Source organism: Hyla sarda, chromosome 9, assembly GCF_029499605.1.
Source record: "Hyla sarda isolate aHylSar1 chromosome 9, aHylSar1.hap1, whole genome shotgun sequence".
In the NCBI taxonomy this organism is placed as follows: Eukaryota; Metazoa; Chordata; class Amphibia; order Anura; family Hylidae; genus Hyla; species Hyla sarda.
In genome coordinates, this window is record NC_079197.1 from 150,620,685 (window position 1) to 150,643,609 (window position 22,925).

The following is a 22,925-nucleotide window of genomic DNA, read 5'->3' on the forward strand; positions in this document are numbered from 1 at the left end:
GTGAAAGGACTCTATCATAATGACAGTCCTTGTCCATACACCCTATTCATTCATATAGGCATCATGGAGTAGGGTTTCCTGCTCAGGATTTCTCTATATGAACCATAATGCATTGGTGGTATCAGACCTGTGGCGATCAGCTGCCATCGTGGCACCCGAACAAGAGACCATATTGTGACCCAACCTCTTAAACCCAAGTGAGCATTCATACTGTGCTTTTGTCCCTTTAGACACTGCAGCGAGAAAAAAAAACCTTCCTTGACTTAGGACTTTAGGAAATCTTATGTGTGCTTTTCTTATGAAAGAAGTATTCCTGCAAACTCTGCTACGTGCAGGTCTTTATTTAGCTCAACGAGAGCCCCTGGGCACAGTTTCTGTTTATAAAGTAAAGACTTTGAGAAAAGGTCCATCAGTATAACTAGTCCAGGAGAGTGGGAAGATATCCTCGCTGTTCCAAGCTTAATAGCCTAGACGTTCCAAGACAAAGCAGCTTTCTACAAATAAAAAATACTGGGAAAAAACAAAACGTTGAGATAGTCTATTAAAGTAAAAAAAGGTGTTTTACATAAGATGGATGATGTTAATTTTAAATCTATTTTATCTATGTATGTATTACAGCTGCCCTATAGCTATGGGAGTGTAGAGGTAGCAGATGCACTTGGGCTCCAGTGCCTGAATGGGGACTAAAGAAAGGCATCAGTATTATAAATGGCCGTGGTAGGTGGGGAGACCCTATTTCACATTTTGCATTGGAGCCCAGGAGCTTCAAGTCATATATATATATATATATATATATATATATATATATATATATATATATATATACCATTGCTGATTCCAGGTTATGGACCATACCAATAAAAATATTTTTGGCATATCTACACGACACGTTAAATGTTGTATTAAAGTGAAATATCCCCTTAATAAAGCAGTTTCCTCTATTGAAACATGATCATCTTTGCTGTTTCTCCTTTTCCAGGAATTGACTTTGATATTAAAGGGGTACTACCGTGCTGACAACTTATCCCCTATCTAAAGGATAGGGAATAAGTTGCCTGATCACGCGGGATCGCGAACATTGCTCCGGGTCTGATGACTGCCAATCACGGGGCTGGAGTATCGTGACATCACGGCTCCGCCCCCATGTGACGTCATGCTCCATCCCCTCAATGTAAGTCTATGGCAAGGGGCGAGACAGCTGTCTTGCCCCTGCCATAGACTTGCATTGAGGGGGCGGAGCGTGATGTCACAGGGGGGGTGGAGCTGTGATGTCACGATCACCGGCCCGTCATCAGACCCGGAGCGGATTTTCGCTCCAGGGCCTGAAGAGAGCGGGGGGGGCTGTGTGCGAGATCGCGGAGGTCCCCAGTGGCGGGACCCCGCGCGATCAGGCAACTTATCCTTTAGATAGGGGATAAGTTGTAGTAGTACCCCTTTAAGAAGTGAAAGCTGCTAGGATTTACAGCAACATCACCTATTCTAGACCCTAACAGATCTTATTTGTGGTGCATTGGGGGGTTACACCTATCCAAATCTTGAAATGGAGTTCCAACTCAAACACAGCATACTATAGCAAATGCGCCAGAATTTTTATGCAGTTTTAGCAGAACCATCTGAAATCACATGTGTCACACTTAGGGTATGTTCGGAGTCACCAGGCGGAATCTGGTTAAAAATTCATCTCGGGAATTCTGCTACATGAAGTTAACATTGTGGTGAATAGAATGTCCACTATTGCATTTACATGGCAGATTTTTAGCTGCGGCACTTCCGCTTCAGAAATTCTGCATTCCCGATTCCGCCAAAAGAATGAAAATGTCAATTCTTTTTGCGGAATTCCATGCAGAGCCCCATTGACTTCAATGGGACTCTGAATTCTGTCTGGCATCTGTGTGTTATGCTCCAGAAATTCCACATACTGTAAATTCTGTAGAAATTCTGTGCCGAATCTGCAAAACTGCAAAAAATCCGCTGCCAGCCGGGCAGAATGGAATCTGAGGAGAAGCATGGAAATCCTGCCATGTGAACATAGCCTTACTGCGCACTTTCAACACTTTTTTTGTCACTTTTACGCTGCGTCTAACAAAGGGGCATGGCTTTAGATATGCCAAAAAGTGCATCAAATTATGGCCCACACTCTAATGCCTGCTTAAGGAAAAAAAAAATGGGCTTATACTTGACAGTCTGAGAGATTTAAAGTTTCCCTGTCGCATATAGATGGTAAATCAGGGCCAATAGGGGAGACTTATCGAAACCTGTGCAGAGTTAAAGTTGAACATTTGCCCATGGCAACCAATCAGATCTCTTCTTTCATTTAGAAGAGGCCCTTTCAAAAATGAAAGAAGCGATCTGATTGGTTGCTATGGGCAACTGGGCAACTTTTCCTCTGCACAGGTTTTGATTAATCTCCCTCATGTGTATAAAATTGTATATATAAACTATTTATTCTAAGTAAGGTACCTATAACATCTCTAAGCTGGTCAGGTTTATGACCGCAGCACGTACAATGGATCGCAACCTGAGCTATGAAAATTCACATTGTGGATGTTCAAGATGGCCCATATAATGCCGTATGATCGGTCTCTGGTGACCTCCCACTCCATCCCGGCCAGATTACATGTGTAAAATGCCCCCTGGGTCCTGGCTTCACATCGCTTAAGTTAATGTTACCTTTTAAGTGCCAGGCAACGCTCTCACATCCGCTGTCCCTCATAAACAAACAGCAGCTGAATGTCAGGCCCCAAATGGCTTCTGACAAGCAGCTGGCGTGATTCATTAGAGCGGCTCTGCCACAAGTGTTAGCCATTATCCAATCTGACTGTATGCTGGCCAGAGCGTGAAGTCATACGCTGCGATACCGGATGACTTCACTGCACACAGCTCACTGGAAGCGAGAGGGCATGTGGTGACGCATGAATGCATGGGAGATACCAGTGAGGTCAGCTCTGCAATGCGTGAAGCAATACCCGCATGTTCACGATATGTCTTCACATTATCTTAGTACAAACACAATTACCTTATACAATATCACACCAGCAGCGGACATTCCTAGACATTCAACCATGAACATGTTGGTGGTTACACAACACTATTGACCGGTATTGAGTAGTTCCATAAAGGTTACATCCCAGTCTAGGATTATCAGTTCATCGTCACCATAGATATGAAGATTTATTTATTTACTTTATTGTGGTCATATTACTAAAATTATTTCCATGACCTTGTCCATCTAGCAATCTACATAGGTGATTTATCCATAGGTGTAACCAGTATATTCTGGGCCCCAAAGCAAAATCTGTAACAGGGCCCCATGCCTACCATGTGCCATTTATACTACTGGAGTCTTCTCATGGGGTGCCTTGGTGCCCTCTCATTCATAGGGCCCTCTTGTGAATGCTACCTCTGCACCCCCTATAGTTACGCCCCTGTCCAAGTACTTCAACAAAAATACCCGGAACAGCTTCACAAGCATGCTCTAATGTCTCAGGGACACCCACAGGATGGTAATGGAAAAAGCCGAATTGATTTAGTTTGTCCCTTGATGTCATCACTTCATCTGATGTCATCAGGGTCAATGTCCCCTATTGTCCACCTCTGGAACCCCTACCTACTTGTCAGGATATGCCATAAGGGTCTTGGATTGCCAAATCCTCAGTATGCTAAGCTGCCCATACATTTCAGATAGTTGTCGATGGAACACTTGTTCAGGTGACAGCTATGAAACTCCTCAAGGTAAGATCTTACATGGAGCCCCCGACCGAGGGAGATTGATTATGGTTATTGGTTATTTTAGGTTTCTTCCATTAGAGAATAATTGTACCAACTTCTCACCAATCTGCTTGGCAATGGTCTTGTAGCCCATTGTGTAGGTCTATAATCTTGTCCCTGACATCCTTGAACAGCTCTTTGGTCTTGGTCATGGGGGAGAGTTTGGAATCTGATTGACTACTTCTGTGGACAGGTGTCTAATATAGAGGTAACAAGCTGAGGTTAGAGCACTTCCTGGGAGACAGAAATCTTGCTGATTGATTAGGGGATCAAATAATTATTAAAAGGGGTATTCCGGCTTTATACATCTTATCCCTTATCCAGAGTAAAGGATAAGATGTATGATTGCAGGGGTCCCGCTGCTGGGGACCCCCGCAATCTCGGTGCAGCCTAGTGGTGTGACGCTACGTCCCTGTCTTGAAGGCAGTGCCCGGCACAGACTGCCAGGGGCTGCACCGAGATCGTGGGGTCCCCATCTTATCCCCTATACCCTTTGGATAGGGGATAAGATGTATAAAGTGGGAATACCCCTTTGAGTCAAATCCAAATAAATTTATCACTTATTTGAACTGCTTTTTTGTTATTATATCTCTCATTGTTCAGATAAAGCAGCCTTTATTATAGACTGAGTATTTCTTTGTCAGTGGGGAAACATACAAAATCAGGATCAAATAATTTTATTCCTTCACTATAAAAACGTTGTTTATAATAAGGGAAGTTGGGGGTTGTGTATTTTATATTTATTTTTGAAATGTTATGTATTGTGTTTTTTTTTTGGTTTGGATTCATTTATTTCAGGCTGTGGATAAGGGATACCAAGCCTAAATAAGAATACCACTGCTTTTACTATCCGCATTCCCGCAATACAGTCCTCCCTGTTAAATCTGGTTTCCGCTTTGGACGTTGTGGTGAGGGTGTGACGAGGGCAGATTTTATTACCCTAGGGGCAGAGGGCATTAACTCCTTGTGTTTGTGATGCCAGGGCGTGGTTTAACCTCTTCACCATCCAAAGGTATACCGCTGAGCTAGGCACGGGGGCAAATAATGACTCTGACGCCAAGTTACAGAACAACGGCAGCTTTGCTGAGGTAGACAGGGGTAATAGTCTTGACAGCTCAGTTAGGCCCAAGGAGGTGACCAGTGACTTCAGAGACCTTAGGGCTCTCTGGGACTTATAGTGGATTTGGACAATTTGCTGCAGGCCCTCGCTGACTTGATACAGACTGATGTTGACTGATTTGACAGGCTTCAAACCGTATGTAGCTTACCAGGTTTTGACATTCACCTGTGGGGTAGTGGACTTGTAGAAAGCCTCCTCCTCAGCAGGAGTAGGCCGAGGCACTTTAGTTGGTGCCCAGTTTTTAGCAACAGGAGTAGGCCTGGGCACATCTGCAGACGACTTGTGTTGGTACTTCGGTGCCATGACAGGCGCCTCGGGCAAATTGGTTTCTCCCTCTTCTTCTGGACAAGGCTCTCTGAGTTTAGGAGACAGTAAACCGAAGGGATCTGCATCCCAGTCATCCGACGGGAAGTATGCAAAGGGAATCTGCGGGGGGTTCCTCGGACGGGTCACTGCTGCCGCCCACTCTCCTCTCACTCTTTGCACTGGAGTATATTCCACAATATCTCCGCTCTCTAGAGAATACAAATGGGTTGGGAGATAGTCCCTTTTAACTGCTTATCAATTCACTAGGATGGTCCCACCATGACGACAGTCCATGAAGGCGCCAAACCCTCGCACTTTGTCAAACTTTATAACTGTAGCTCTGCACCTTTCCAGGGGTGGCTCTCCCTCTCTGGGGTGGTCCAGCATCCTAATATACAGGGCCTCTAGGGTTTTTGTGTCCTGTTGCTGTGCTTGGCGAACTTCATAAGGTAATGGTTTTGGCCCATACTCTTTTCTTCTCTCTTAGCCTTCTCGGTCTGGGCCATCGGAACTGGGGGATGGGGCTTCCCTGGCAAAGGTAGAAAATGCTCTCTCATATACTGGATCAGACTGGGCTCATTGCCAAATAGCCACCGGGGGCTGCAGGCTTCTGGACCTGGGGGGTTTGCTCTGGGCTGGGGGTAGATGGAGGGGTAGAGAAAGCGGCCTCAGCCAGGGTACTCACTTCCGACTCCTCTGTATGGATCTCCGCCCAGGATCCCCAGGTCCGGTGATGAGGGGACAGCCTCACCGGCGATGCTCCTCTTGAAGTCGCTGGCCACTCTTTGTCGTCCTCAGGCAGCGGGACTTTGAGATAGGCCTATTCGGCCCTGATGGAGATTCTCTGTAAACGATCTGCCAGCTCTTGAAACATGTGCGCTGGGTCTCCGGAGCCATCTTGGGACTCTACGACCTTGTGCTTGCTTGCTCCGCCATGTTGCTCACTCCACAGACTTCCGGCAAACTTAAGAGGTCCAGCGGCACTGTTCCTTTTACACAGGGCTTCAGAAAAATGGCCGCCGCTCCCCCAGCAACAAGGGGCAGATCTTTCACGTTGCACTTGGGATTTGTTATGGCAACATGGCTTCCACGCCCAGGGGCGGGACGCTGACCAGCGCGGGACATTTTCGTGCACTTCTCCGGCACATCTTTAACCCTTTCATGTACAGCCAGCACTTTTACGTAGCATAACTTCAGACTGAATTTTACACATGGTCGGCACAATTCTTGGACAGTTCACAATGGCAGATAACAGACGTTTCTTCGCCTCCTCCTCTATTTCACAAGTGCCTCGGAATAAAGCACCTTGGAATAAAGTCCCATACACTTTCTGGCGTAATTTTTGTCGCACACTCGTGCATTTTTTTCTGCAATACTGGAAACCGTTTAGACTGGGGGGGGGTGTACTTTTTGCTAAGGCGCACACCCGTATCCTGTTCGTGACGCCAAAAGTTTTGGTGAGGGTGTGATGAGGGCAGATGTTATTACCCTAGGGGCAGATGGCATTAACCCCTTGTGTTTGTGACGCCAGGGTGTGGTTTAACCTCTTCTCCACCCGAAGATATACCGCTGGATCCTGGGCTAGGCACGGGACAAATAAAGACTCTGATGCCAAGTTACGGAACAACAGAAGCTTTACTGGTGTAGACAGGTGTAATAGTCTAGACAGCTCAGCTAGGCCCAAGGAGGTGACCAGTGACTTCAGAGACTTTACGGCTCGCTGGGACTTATAGTGGATTTGGACAATTTGCTGCAGGCCCACACTGACTTGATACTGACTGATCTTGACTGACTTGACATGACTGACTTGACAGGCTTCACCCCATATGTAGCTTACCAGGTTTTTACCTTCACCTGTGGGGCAGTGGACTTGTGAATGCGTGGCTGCGTGGTCGGCCTTGGTTCTCCTCAGGACACCAGACACTCTCCAGACTTCACTTCACTGTACCTCAGCTAAGCAGGAACTAAAGAGACTGAACTAGCTCCTCCCAGGGTTTATATGGGTGGAGACTCTGGAGGGGTCCCATAGGTCAATCTATAGGTCACATGGTCACTGGTATCTTCCTTGGTTACAACACATGACAACAGTATTTAAAGATATATGACAATTTATATACATTACATTAGATAACACAGGTGGTGGTTAACTATTTAGGGAATACAGACAAAAGAGGGGCCCAGGGGTCACTGAATGGAGTCCGCCTGACAGGGCAGCAACGGTACAGGGGTGCAACTCCTGTACTGGGCCACCACAACATGAGTGAAGAAGACATTAAATGACTCAAAATATAGATCAGTATAGATGATATAAAACAGTTGTTTTCCTTTAAAGGGGTACTCCGCTGTCCCAGCGTTCAGAACATTTTGTTCCGAATGCTTGGAGTGGGTGGCGGGGTCGTGACATCATGACCACGCCCCTTGTGACATCATGCCACGCCCCCTAAATGCAAGTCTATGGAAGGGTGGAGGGGCCGCGACACCCCTTCCCATAGACTTGCATTGAGGGGGCGTGGCATGATGTCACGACTGTGCCGTGACATCACGACTCCCGCCATGTGCACCCAGCATTCTAAATGAGCACCGGGTGCTGCACAGAGATTACGAGGGTTCCATCCCCACAGTCAGACATCTTATCTTATGGGAGTTGTAGTTTTGCAACAGCTGGAGACGCACTGTTTGGATAACACTGCTTTAGGAGGTCATTAGCTGACAGGTTGAATAGGATTCATGAATTTCTGCTATTTTTCCAAAATGAGAAACAACACGTTCACCAGCAGGATCTGACATTTCACTGTCAACGCCGCCACGCCATAATGTTCCATTTCCGTGACTTCCTATATACTTTTTAGCATCTAACCTGCTTTTTTTCCCCCGTAAGACAGTGAATAGCATAAATGCTAAATTTTAGCTGCCGCCAAGCACCAGCCCAGTGTTTTCCAAGCAGGGTGCCTCCAGCTGTTGCAAAACTACAACTCCCAGCATGCCCGGACAGCCACAGGCTGTCCGGGCATGCTGGGAGTTGCAGTTTTGCAACAGCTGGAGGCACCCTGCTTGGGAAAACAATGGGCCAGCTTAAAAGGCGGTTACATAGCTGGAAAAGTGTTTTCGGTCTGTCATCACAGTCGCCTTTAATGGAATTCTGCAGGAAATTCATATCAATCTGAATAATGTTATTCTCTGCTGGGCGTTTTCAGACCTTGGTACTGGAAGCAGACAGAATAACAAAGACAGGACACAGATTGGAGCTAAACCTCGCATTTGTTTCTGCGCCGCTGATAAGCCAGAGGTCAGCTATACCCTGCTCGGGACACACGAAAAGTGAGAAGGGCACCGCTTTCCCCCTAGAGACCTTCATTCTCTAATCTAAACCCGGATATGGAGGAATATACTGGATTATGGTCTAAAAAGGGGGGATATGTGTCTCCTATATAAATGCAAACTTGTATTATTGTACAGGGAGGGTCAGAGTGCCCACCAAAGAACCAAAGGATCCTCCGATGGGCCTAAATTCTGATTATGTAATTGGCCCCCAATACCACCGGGCCCAGAAGTCCAGCGTAAAACAACTCAATTTAAAGTGTATTATAACTCCGCTCCATTCACTTCAAAGGAACGAAGCTGCAATACCACACGCAAACTGTAGGCAAGAGTGGCGCTGTTTCTCTAAATAAGCCGTTTTTTTTAAATCTGACCTTACTGATCCTATGACAGACCAACAGATAAAGAAGAATTTCTGCTGATGAGCCAAAGGTTCTATTGTTGGATACTAGGTGTGTGATCTCAACACTTACTTAAAAGGGATGTGGCTGAATTCAGGGGTGTAAATATAGGGGGTACAGCAGTGGCCCTGGGGTCCTGTGACTAAGGCCCCATAAGAAGACACCAGTAGTATGAATGGCACTTGGTAGACATGGGCCCAGTTACAGATTTTGCTTTTGGGCCCAGAAGCTACGTGTAACGTCTTTCAAATGCACAAGTGAATGTTTCCTTTCAGCAGTGGTAATTACAGATATATAGATAAATATGAGTTATTCACATTAATATATGGGGTTGTGGGAAAAGATTAAAGGGGTACACCGGTGGAATTATTATTATTATTATTTATTTATTTTTTTTTACAAAAAATCAACTGGTGCCAGAAGGTTAAACAGATTTGTAAATGACTTCTATTTAAAAATCTTAATCCTTCCAGTACTTATCATCTGCTGTATACCACAGAGGAAGTTCTTTTCTTTTTGAATTTCTTTTCTGTCTGACCACAGTGCTCTCTGCTGACACCTCTGTCCATGTCAGGAACTGTCCAGAGCAGGAGAGGTTTGCTATGGGGATTTTCTCCTGCTCTGGACAGTTCCTAAAATAGACAGAGGTGTCAGCAGAGAGCACTGTGGTCAGACAGAAAAGAAAGTCAAAAAGAGATAAGAGAAGATAAGATACGAACAAACAAGACTTTTGAAAGTCATTTATAGCTTCCAAATGGAATGGAACGAAGCATATTGGGGGAGATTTATCAAAACCCGTCGAGAGGAAAAGGTGGTGAGTTGCCCATAGCAACCAATCAGATTACTACTTTCATTTTTGAAAATCCCTCTGAAAAATGAAAGAAGCTATCTGATTGGTTGCTATGGGCAACTCAGCAACTTTTCCTATAGACAGGTTTTGATAGATCTCCCCAAATTTGTCTTTCTGCAGAAGCGGATATCTCTTCAATGTGATGGACATGACTGTGAGCACCATAGCGAACGGATTAACAAATTCTCCCAAGCGAGAAGGAATTCAATCAGGTGAGTCTGTTTGGTTAAACCAGGTCCAGGTAAGTGTAGGAAAATAGTGGTTGGGTGTAATGTAATCTGCGAGCCACATATCTATAATGTAAATACAGTGGAGTCCCAGAAATGCCTAATGTTAGGGCCTGACAACCAAACGTGAATTATGCCTCCAACAATCCACCAAAACTTTTGGGAACCACACATTTATTTTATCCGGGGGTCATGTACTATCTTAAAACTACACTGCTCAAAAAATAAAGGGAACACTTAAACAACACAATGTAACTCCAAGTCACTGACACTTCTGTGAGATCACACTGTCCGCTCAGGAAGAACACTGATTGACAATCAATTTCACATGCTGTTGTGCAAATGGAACAGACAACAGGTGGAAATTATAGGCAATTAGCAAGACACCCCCAATAAAGGAGTGGTTCTGCAGGTGGTGACCACAGACCACTTCTCAGTTCCTATGCTTCCTGGCTGATGTTTTGGTTACTTTTGAATGCTGGCAGTGCTTTCACTCTAGTGGTAGCATGAGACGGAGTCTACAACCCACACAAGTGGCTCAGGTAGTGCAGCTCATCCAGGATGGCACATCAATGCGAGCAGTGGCAAGAAGGTTTTGCTGTGTCTGTCAGCGTAGTGTCCAGAGCATGGAGGCGCTACCAGGAGACAGGCCAGTACATCAGGAGACATGGAGGAGGCAGTAGGAGGGCAACAACCCAGCAGCAGGACCGCTACCTCCGCCTTTGTGCAAGGAGGAGCAGGAGGAGCACTGCAAATTGACCTCCAGCAGGCCACAAATGTGCATGTGTCCACTCAAACAGTCAGAAACCGACTCCATGAGGGTGGTATGAGGGCCCGACATCCACAGGTGGGGGTTGTGCTTACAGCCCAACACCATGCAGGACGTTTGGCATTTGTCAGAGAACACCTAGAGTGGCAAATTCACCACTGGCGCCCTGTGCTCTTCACAGATGAAAGTAGGTTCACACTGAGCACATGTGACAGACGTGACAGAGTCTGGAGACGCCGTGGAGAACGTTCTGCTTCCTGCAACATTCTCCAGTATGACCAGTTTGGTGGTGGGTCAGTAATGGTGTGGGATTTCTTTGGGGGGCTTCACAGCCCTCCATGTGCTTGCCAGAGGTAGCCTGACTGCCATTAGGTACCGAGATGAGATCCTCAGACCCTTGTGAGACCATATGCTGGTGCGGTTGGCCCTGGGTTCCTCCTAATGCAAGACAATGCTAGACCTCATGTGGCTGGAGTGTGTCAGCAGTTCCTACAAGAGGAAGGCATTGATGCTATGGACTGGCCGCCCGTTCCCCAGACCGAAATCTGATTGAGCACATCTGGGACATCATGTCTCGCTCCATCCAGCAATGCCACGTTGTACCACAGACTGTCCAGGAGTTGGCGGATGCTTTAGTCCAGGTCTGGGAGGACATCCCTCAGGAGACCATCCTCCACCTCATCAGGAGCATGCCCAGGCATTGTAGGGAGGTCATACGGGCACGTGGAGGCCACACACACTACTGAGCCTCATTGTGACTTGTTTTAAGGACATTACATAAAGTTGGATCAGCCTGTAGTGAGGTTTTCCACTATGATTTTGAGTGTGACTCCATATCCAGACCTCCATGGGTGAATAAATTTGATTTCCATTGATAATTTTTGTGTGATTTTGTTGTCAGCACATTCAACTATGTAAAGACGAAAGTATTTCATATGATTAGTTCATTCATTCAGATCTAGGATGTGTTATCGTAGTGTTCCCTTTATTTTTTTGAGCAGTCTATTTTGAATGAATTCTCTTTCTCATTTTGAGGAGCCATGTAAAAGACCATATATTTGGGCTATTTCTTTCTCTGAATAGTTTTTATTTAGATGGACGCTCATTGTAGGCAATTTGTTGGAGATTAGAAGGGCATAGATGGCAGAAGGGTCTTTTGTTGGCAATTGGCATTGGGTTAGATATATAAACTTTTCATAGGAAGTGATATGGTGGTAAAGATAGAGGATATGAAAGAGAATGGGTGAGAAAATTCCTTCGAGGGAAGTCATTTCTTTCATTCCCTTCCAAACAAATGACTTCATATTCCACATTCTCCACTATGGCCCAAGTATGCGGCTTCTCACCAACTCGTTATTTATCTGGGTACTGGTTATAACTTGGCATTATTCAATAGCATCCTTTTTATTGCACAAAGGCACTTTGTTGGGGTTGGGGAGGGGGGGTAAGTATACACTACACCAGTGGTCTCCAACCGACGGACCTCCATATGTTGCGAAACTACAACTCCCAGCATGCCCGGACAGCCGTTGGCTGTCCGGGCATGCTGGGAGTTGTAGTTTTGCAACATCTGGAGGGTCGCAGGTTGAAGACTGTTCTCAGGTATCCAATCCTTTTAATGTCCACCAATGTCTTGTAATGGAAAAACCACTCACCATTAGTCTGGATCTGTCGCAGAATATTGTATTCCCCTCTAGCTGTCCGAATACTATTAGGTATCCGACGTCTCTCCTTCCAGCTTTCTTTGGTTGTCTGGCTCTTTTGCGTTTCAAGGTGCTTTGCCAATAAGGCGGTCATCTTGTCCTCTTTTGCAAAGCCTTTCCTCTGCAGAATTGACTGAAGCTCCTGTACACTGAATACATTGGTACAGAAAGTTAGTGACCCCATTAGTAACCTAGTGACAAATATATCTAATTGCTATCAAGAGAGAAGGAAAGACTGGCACTACTCCTTCAACATCCTAATGCACACTACACTTGGTGCCATGCTGCTTAAAGGGGTACTCCGGTGGAAAACTTTTTTTTTTTTAAATCAACTGGTGCCAGAAAGTTAAACAGATTTGTAAATGACATCTATTAAAAAAAATCTTAATCCTTCCAGTACCTATTAGCTGCTGAATGCTACAGAGGAAATTATTTTCTTTTTGGAACACAGAGCTCTCCGCTGACATCACGAGCACAGTGCTCTCTACTGACATCTCTGTTCATTTCAGGAACTGTCCAGAGTAGGAGAAAATCCCCATAGCAAACATATGCTGCTCTGTACTTATCAGCTGCTGTATACTACGGAGGAAGTTCTTTTCTTTTTGAATTTCCTTTCTGTCTGACCACAGTGCTCTCTGCTGACATCTCTGTCCATTTTAGGAACTGTCCAGAGTAGGAGCAAATCCCCATAACAAACCTCTCCTGCTCTGGACAGTTCCTGACATGGACAGAGGTGTCAGCAGAGAGCACTGTGGTCAGACAGAAAAGAAATTCAAAAAGAAAAGAACTTCCTCCGTAGTATACAGCAGCTGATAAGTACAGAGCAGCATATGTTTGCTATGGGGATTTTCTCCTACTCTGGACAGTTCCTGAAATGAACAGAGATGTCAGCAGAGAGCACTGTGGTCATGATGTCAGCAGAGAGCTCTGTGTTCCAAAAAGAAAATAATTTCCTCTGTAGTATTCAGCAGCTATTAAGTATTGGAAGGATTAAGATGTTTTAATAGAAGTCATTTACAAATCTGTTTAACTTTCTGGCACCAGTTGATTTAGAATTTAAAAAAAAATTTCCACCGGAGTACCCCTTGAAGTCAGGAGTGCTCTGCCACATAAATCTCAGTAGGTAAATTGTATTCAATAGGAAAAAGAAATGGTGGATAGTGCCCCTAGTCAGTCCATAGTGTAGTGCAAATGCTGCCTCTGATCAGTCCACAGTCTAGTGTAAATTCTGCCCCTGGTAAGTACTCAGTCTAGTATAAACCCTTCCACCAATCAATGCATAGTTTAATGTAAACACTGCCCCTAGTAAGTCCACAGAATAGTAGTGTATACGCTGCCTCTAGTCAGTCCACAGTCTAATATAAACCCTGCCCATGGTCAGTTCTTGTACTACTGGTTCATGTAAAGTTTGTTGAAATGACCATTTAAAGGGTACCTCTCATCAAAAAAACTTTTGATATATTATAGATTAATGTATGCAGAATAACTTTACAATTGCATGTTATAAAAAAAATATGATTCTTTCTATTTAATTTTCCACTTTGAAGAAATGACCACTAGGGGTCTCCCTACCAGTCCTGGCAGCAAGCATTTCAGACTCATGCTGGAGTCCTAAACACTACAAGCTGCCGGTCTGCTTTGTTCACAAAGGAGAACACTCAGAGCTGCCAGCCTGCTTTGTTCACAGCCTGTTTGGCTGTGAACAAAGCAGGCTGGCAGCTCTGAGTGCTTAGGACTCCAGCATGAGTCAGAAATGCTTGCTGACAGGACTGATCGGGAAAAATACAATAGAAAGAAGCCTATTTTTCATTAACATGCTATTGGAAAGTTATTCAACATTCATTAATCTAAAATATATCAAAAGTTTACTTGATGAGAGGTACCCTTTAACTCACGTGGGCAGGCAGAGATATTTTGAGAGTTTTCACATTCCTTCCAAAAACAATAATTATGGTGATCATGCATTTAGCGCCACAAAGCATAATGACATGGCTTCAAACTGTCAGGACAAGGGAACATTCTGCCAATATATTTTATAGAAAGAACTAGAGGTGCCATAAAATATAACCTTTAATAGATTACCAAAAAACACCCCAAAAAAAAATAAAAATAAAAAAACTAAGGGAAAAGTGCATTCCCAGAATAGTGGTACTGTATTTAAAAAAAAAATAATAATAAAAAAAAAAAATATATATATATATATATATATATATATATATATATATATATGTATATGTATACACACACACACACACACAGATAGACCCATTTACAGGTCTGACCAGTCAACATGACACAATCACTGACAACACATATTTAGATTACTTTTATACTTTTATCATTAAATGGTGGTTACAAACACTATCACATTAATTAGCTAGGTGTACTAGAAATTCCCAAAATACATGCAGGGGGATAGCAGAAAATGGCTGAAATTGTTCTCAAACAACATGGAACAGTAACAGAGATACAAGTACAAAGGGAGGATTTTTCTCCTCTCTATGAACCATTCCCAAAATACGTTTCTGTTCCCAATGTAAATAACTTGGTACACTAGGACGTCTTCAGGAAAATAGGTTGTTTGAGAGCTAAAATAGCATGTACTAAAAAAAAATGTATAGATAGTAACAGGCAAATAATCAATAAACATTTCCATGTGTCAGCGTAATAGACCAAAAATCAAAGTAGGACCATATAGAGTGTATCAGACACCAGGTACATAAAGTGCAGGGAGGCCACTTCCAAGATAATGCTCCAAAGCCAGTAAACTTCCCCATAATGGAAGGAACATAGGAGGTCTGCATAGATAAGTAGATTCAACAAGCACCCTGGTGTATTGGCCGGTCCTTAATAATAGCCGGGGAACTTCTCGGCATCCTGCCACTGCAGGGCTATGATGTGTTGGATTCATCTCTATTATTAAAGGGCTACTCCGGTGGAAAACATTTTTTTTTTCATCAACTGGCGCCAGAAAGTTAAACAGATTTGTAACCTATTAGAGGCTGTATATTACAGAGAAAGTGCTTTTGTTTTTGGATTTCTTTTTTTTTTTTCTATTCACAGTGCTCTCTGCTGACACCTCTGTCTGTATCAGGAACTGTCCAGAGCAGCATAGGTTTGCTATGGGGATTTACTTCTGTTTTTGACAGTTCCTGATATGGACAGAGGTGTCAGCAGAGAGCACCGTGGACAGAAAAAATTAAAAAAAGAAATCCAAAAAGAAAAGAACTTTCTCTGTAGTATATAGCAGCTAATAAGTACAGGAAGGATAAAGATTGTTTAATAGAAGTAATTTACAAATCTGTTTAACTTTCAGGCACCAGTTGATAAAAAAAAAATGTTTTCCACCGGAGTAGCCCTTTAATAATAGAGATGAATCCAACACATCATAGCCCTGCAGTGGCAGGATGCCGAGAAGTTCCCCAGCTATTATTAAGGACCGGCCAATACACCAGGGTGCTTGTTGAATCTACTTATCTATGCACACCTCCTATGTTCCTTCCATTATGGGGAAGTTTACTGGCTTTGGAGCATTATCTTGGAAGTGGCCTCCCTGCACTTTATGTACCTGGTGTCTGATACACTCTATATGGTCCTACTTTGATTTTTGGTCTATTACGCTGACACATGGAAATGTTTATTGATTATTTGCATGTTACTATCTATACATTTTTTTTTTTAGTACATGCAATTTTAGCTCTCAAACAACCTATTCTCCTGAAGACGTCCTAGTGTACCAAGTTATTTACATTGGGAACAGAAATGTATTTTGGGAATGGTTAATAGAGAGGAGAAAAATCCTCCCTTTGTACTTGTATCTCTGTTACTGTTCCATGTTGTTTGAGAACAATTTCAGCCATTTTCTGCTATCCCCCTGCATGAATTTAGGGAATTTCTAGTACACCTAGCTAATTAATGTGATAGCGTTTTTGGCCGCCATTTCATGATAAAAGTAATCTAAATATGTGTTGTCAGTGATTGTGTCATGTTGACTGGTCAGACCTGTAAATGGTTCTACCTGTGTGATATAGATATATAGAGAGATAGATAGATAGATAGATATTTTAAAGGACCAAGCCCATTTAGGCCTTAAAGGGGTACTCCCATGAAAAACTATTGTTGCTAGAAAGTTTTGTAAATTAGAGAAAGAAGGGAATAAGTGCAGCTCACAATTAATACACTAGTCCGAGGTTAATTTGGGTAAGCACCTATACCCTAGGTGCAAGGAAAAAGTATTTGTAGCAAAATCCACCTGATCCAACATGTCACACAGTCAGAGGCTATATGCACAGCAGAGGTGAGTTATCATGTTAGGGTCCCATCCGATATGAGGCCACTGAGGGATCTCTACTGACGATCTATATGCGGCTGATAATATCTACGGCTCCAGCAGAGTATTTTGTGACGTCACACGCTGAATCCACGAGGCTGAGGCGCTGCAGTGTGTCGGTGAACCGGCTTACACTCTTTCATCTGACCCGACACAATCGTGGACTGATCTTCATCAAATTACCGGTTAATATACCGATATAATATACTTATTATATCGAGAGCGCTGTTTATCCCTGTGCATACAGACGGGTGGATTTTACAAACAGGTCCAGTGCAATCCGGACCAGCTGCCATTACCACCGGCAACATTCATCTCTAGTCAGCGCTTGCCAGCGCAGACAACCATTAGCGCATAAAGCCCATAGACTGTCATTTATTTTCCATACACTCTGCTGGGACTAATAATATTATTTATCCAGAGGACACCGCAACTCTGCTACATTGCAACATTGTTTATTACTGCCATTTATTTTCTTAGCTATTGTCAGATCCCCCCATAGGGCCCTGTGAGGGGATCTTATGTTTATTATTACTATTTTAATAATTGTGATATTTTAATAAATTCAACTGTTAATTGAAGCACAGTCTGTTCCATCATTTCCTATAATTTTTATGCACTGTCCTTGATGTTTTGGGTAAATTTGGACGGACCATCCGCGATCATAAATCTTATAAGATGTCCAGGGGCGGAGTACCCCTTTAATTATAATATTATCCTATAATATGCTCAGCTTTTAAACACTGATTTGTGTCATAGAACTCTGGGAAAAATGAGGAGACCGCTGCACGATTCATTGCTTTCCTATTCATTGTGTGTTTGAGTATAAACAGTTTTTGTTTTATTTAATAAACAATGAAACAATAAACTGTAATGAACTTTTTTTTTCTTTTTATTCTATAAACTACTGACAACTTTACTCCCAAATTCGAAATAAAAATATTGTCATTTGGAGGATTTATTTGTAGAAAATAACAAATGGGCAAAATGACAAAATAATTAAAAGATGCATTCTTTCCAGACCTCAAATAAATCCAAAGAAGACAAATTCATATGGATTTTTCTTCAACAACAAAATACAAATTGTACAAAAAAGAAAGTTGCAACAGCACTCTTGGTCAAAAAATGGAGGCTCTTAGCTCACTCTTTGATCAAAATGTGTCCCCCCATCCACCACGCGGAGGTGGCCTCATATCGGATGGGACCCTAACATGATAACTCACCTCTGCTGTGCATCTAGCCTCTGACTGTGTGACATGTTGGATCAGCCATTGACTAAACCACCTCCAGTCTGAGAGGGGTGGGGTGCACGGCTAAAGAGGGTGCCCCCCCCCCCAACTTACAAAGTAAAAACAAAAGGAAAAATAGCCAGCACAACAACCTAATACACAGGTGCCCGCTGCTGTGGCAAATACAAAACCATTGATTAAACCACCTCCAGTCTGAGAGCCTCCATTTTTTGACCAAGAGTGCTGTTGCAACTTTCTTTTTTTGTACATTTTGTATTTGCCACAGCAGCGGGCCCCTGTGTATTAGGTTGTTGTGTCGGCTATTTTTCCTTTTGTTTTTACTTTGCAAGTTGGGGGGTGTGGCACCCTCTTTAGCCGTGCACCCCACCCCTCTCAGACTGGAGGTGGTTTAGTCAATGGCTGATCCAACATGTCACACAGTCAGAGGCTATATGCACAGCAGAGGTGAGTTATAATGTTAGGGTCCCATCCGATATGAGGCCACCTCCGCGTGGTGGATGGGGGGGGACACATTTTGATCAAAGAGTGCGCTAAGAGCCTCCATTTTTTGACCAGGAGTGCAGTTGCAACTTTCTTTTTTGTACATTTTGTATTTGCCACAGCAGCGGGCACCTGTGTATTAGGTTGTTGTGCTGGCTATTTTTCCTTTTGTTTTAACAAAATACAAATGTTTTATCTTAGGAAGAGATCAGCAACCAATATTTGGTGGAACAACCCTGATTTTCATCATATCTTTTATGCATCTTGGCACGCTCTCCGCCAGTCTGTCACATGCTGTTGGGTGACTTTACATTGCTCTTGGAACAAAAATTCAGGTAGCTCGGCTTTGTTTGATGGGGTGTGACCATTCATCTTCCTCTTCAAATTCCAGAGGTTTTCAATGGGGTTTAGATGTGGAGCTTGGGCTATCCAAGACAGGGTCTTGATCTGGTGGTCCTCCATCCACACCTTGATTGACGTGGCTGTGTGGTATGGAGGAAGAGCAAACTGGCCTCTCAGGAGGTGAGAGGGCTGAGCCAATCAGCTGCGATTCCGGCACTTACACCTCCTCGCGTCTGAGATTTAAACTGATCTGAATCTCAGTCTCATGATTGTGTTTTGTTATGTCACAAATGTTCCTGTTCCCTGCGTTTCTGTACTGTTTGACCTCATGTGACATGACCTTTTGCCTAAACCCAGACTTTGCCTCTGCCTGATGACTTTTGTAATTTACTTCTCTCTGGGTATGACTTTTGCCTGTCCTGATTCTGTTTTGTCGCAGATTTCGTTATACTTGGTTCTGACTCTCTGGCTTACTCATGTTAACTGTTTGTCTTCTGATTTGGTATAGTTTTTGCGTTATCCACCTGACCTGTTTGGTGCTTTAGCATAGTGGCTATCGCCCTGTTGGGGACATTGTTTAGGGCAGATCAGCCTAGTAGGTAGGAACAGTGATTGGGGCTAGATCCAGGTCTGCACTGATCTTCTTTCCATCTCATTGATGAGTGTTTTTTTTTTTAAACTTCACTTCACCCAAGCCCCTCGAAGCCTGTTTGAACGATCCTTGCCATGTACTTTATGTCATCCTACAGTTGTTGAGTGACATTCAAATGAGTTGAGGGTCCTCTCAGTCAGTATACAATTGTTTTCTCCCTCTGCCAGTCTATAGCTTCCGTATCCCCCATGGTTGATGCTTGAGCTTGTTCTTATGAACCGTTGACTCTTACTTTTTCCCTCCACCAGTATAGCCAGAATTGAGCCCTTCTTTTCTTCACTCATAGCTTTTCTTTTAAACTCTTATGTCATGCTTATTTTTTTTATTAACATTACCTTTTAGGTACTGTTATGACCCAACGGGTGTGGACCCGCTTGTGCCACCTACCTACTTTGGGTCAAACTTGGCAGCAGAGTCCAAGTATTCCCCTGGTTTTTGCCCTTTATCCCTCTCTAGTTTGCAGAAGCTGGACTTCTGCTGCAGGGGAGATACCAGGTCACAACCGCAAGAGGGGTTCTGGTTCGGTGGCGGCTGGCCTATCTGGTCAAAGCACCCCGGTGCAAAGATACAGGCGGAGAGTTGAGCTGATGCTGTAGTTGGTATTAGTGCAGCACAGCAGAGTACAAAGTAGCATAGCTGAGTAGGCGTTATAGCTTAGCTAGGTCTGTAGAACAGTAAAGCTGAGAAGCTCAGATGCAGCCAGGTGGTCCAGGCTTGATGAGAGCACAGGTGTGGTCAACAGTCCGGCTCATACACTGCAGAATCAGCAAGGTACTGAGGGATCAGACAGAAGGAGGGTCAGGATATTAGCTCAGGTGAGGATGTTGCATTTCCGAACAATCCTAGCACTGGCTTGCTTTGCTAGTGCTCACTACAGACGGTATTTCTGCCTGGATTCCATCATTTTTAACAAGGGTTGTATCACAATGTTGCATCTTGACCGTGTAGTTCACTGTTTCCCAACCCGTGTGCCTCCAGATGTTGCAAAACTACAACTCCCTGCATGCCCGGACAGCCGTTTTGCAACCGTTGTAGGCACACTGGTTAGGAAACAATGGTGTAGTTCATAGCTTATAATAGATTGTGACTAAAAGAGAAAAGTCTGACAGTCACCCGCACAGTGTAGCCCTAAGAAGAACACGCTGAACCATTGTGCATCCACACAAGTACACGCTCTGCGCTCAGGCCCTTCCATACACCTCTGTGTCCCTGGAGGGGAGCAATAAGTGGGACATCTGTTGTGAATTTCTGCAGCTATCAGATGTGATTTGTGCTTACATTCTCATTCTGTACAAAGATCTGAGAACACCAGGGAAATAACAAACAGATTAAATGCACTTGTGAAGCCAAACAAGACTTTCCAATAGAATTCAACAGGCATGGTGAAACGATGGCCTATGCAAAGACTTGTGCAATTATGCCACCTACTGGTCAGAGTGGGTAATATGAACACTGCGCCTAGTGAATATTTCAGTGTGTCTTGCAGACTTTGCAATCTAAAATGAGGAAGTTCCAATTCTGTTTTTAATACCAGATGTTTGGATATTGAATAGAGGTATATGCCCTATGGTGGTCATAGTGTATCCATAGCAGAGCCAGCTACTGTGTCCTCATAAATGTGCCAACCTCAGTGCCCTCATAACAAAAAAAAGTCACAATTCTCACAACAAAAATGCCTGCATGTGCTCCATATTACAGCCAGTCATTGTACCCTCATAACAGTGTCAGCCCTGTGCTCTATAAAACAGTCAACCATAGTGCCCTCATAACAGTGCCAGCCCTGTGCTCTATAAAACAGTCAACCATAGTGCCCTCATAACAGTGCCAGCCCTGTGCTCTATAAAACAGTCAACCATAGTGCCCTCATAACAGTGCCAGCCCTGTGCTCTATAAAACAGTCAACCATAGTGCCCTCATAACAGTGTCAGCCCTGTGCTCTATAAAACAGTCAACCATAGTGCCCTCATAACAGTGCCAGCCCTGTGCTCTATAAAACAGTCAACCATAGTGCCCTCATAACAGTGCCAGCCCTGTGCTCTATAAAACAGTCAACCATAGTGCCCTCATAACAGTGTCAGCCCTGTGCTCTATAAAACAGTCAACCATAGTGCCCTCATAACAGTGTCAGCCCTGTGCTCTATAAAACAGTCAACCATAGTGCCTTCATAACAGTGTCAGCCCTGTGCTCTATAAAACAGTCAACCATAGTGCCCTCATAACAGTGCCAGCCCTGTGCTCTATAAAACAGTCAACCATAGTGCCTTCATAACAGTGTCAGCCCTGTGCTCTATAAAACAGTCAACCATAGTGCCCTCATAACTGTGCCAGCCCTGTGCTCTATAAAACAGTCAACCATAGTGCCCTCATAACTGTGCCAGCCCTGTGCTCTATAAAACAGTCAACCATAGTGCCCTCATAACAGTGTCAGCCCTGTGCTCTATAAAACAGTCAACCATAGTGCCCTCATAACAGTGTCAGCCCTGTGCTCAATAAAACAGCTAGCCATGATACCCTCATGTGGTGGCCCAGTAGAGGAGTTGCACCCCTGTACCCTTTCTGCCCTGTCAGGCAGCCTCCATACACCCTGCAGCTGTACCCTATGTATATTCCTAAGTGCCTGTGTTGCATAGTGTATTGCATATAAAATGTGTTATGCCTTTAAGACCAGTTGTCATGTGATTGTAATCCAGGAAGGTACCAGTGACATGCGACCCCTCAGAGTCTCCCCCTTATAAGCCCTGGGTGGAACCTCTGCTCGCTCTCTTCCTGCTTAGCTGAGTTGCAGTGAGGTCAAGTCCTGTCAGAGTGTGTCTGGAGTCCAGAGGAGGCCTAAAGTCTACCACGCAGCCACGGATCCACAAGTCTACTGCCCCCCAGGTCCAAGTCAAAACCTGGAAAGCTACAAACGGGGTATAGTCAGTCTCAGTCAAGTCAGTCCAAGTCAATCTGTCTTAAGTCAGTGTGGCCGTGCATCAAGTTGTCCAAGTTCACCATAATTCCCAGCACGCCCTGAAGTCTCTGAAGTCACTGGTCACCTCCGTGGGCCTAACCAAGCTTTATAGACTGTTATACCTGTCTGACTCAGTAAAGCTGCCGTTGTTCTGTAACTTGGCCTCAGAGTCATTATTGCCCCCGTGCCTAGCCCAGGATCCAGAGGTATTCCTTCAGGTGGTGTAGAGGATAAACCACTCCCTGGCGTTATGAATACAAGGGGTTAATGCCATCTGCCCCTAGGGTAATTCCATCTGCCCTGCATTACACCCCCATACCACAATCATATCAGTGTCAGCCTGTGCTACATAAAACAACCAGCTGGAGTCCCCTCATAACAGTGCCACCCTGTGCTTCATAAAACAGCAAGCCACAGTACATTCATCCCAGTGCCAGTTTGCACTCCATAAAACAGCCT

At 44.1% G+C, this 22,925-nt stretch overlaps 1 protein-coding gene across 5 annotated transcripts in view; it reads right to left on the reverse strand.

The window, feature by feature from the left end:
- Positions 1–22,925, reverse strand: part of LTBP4 (latent transforming growth factor beta binding protein 4) — a 259,011-nt gene that overhangs the window by 168,120 nt on the left and 67,966 nt on the right. For all 5 annotated transcript variants that reach the window (XM_056540752.1, XM_056540753.1, XM_056540749.1 and 2 more), the window contains one exon: positions 12,415–12,611. In XM_056540752.1, the coding sequence (XP_056396727.1) occupies positions 12,415–12,611 (197 nt within the window). The remainder of the gene's footprint in view (positions 1–12,414; positions 12,612–22,925) is intronic.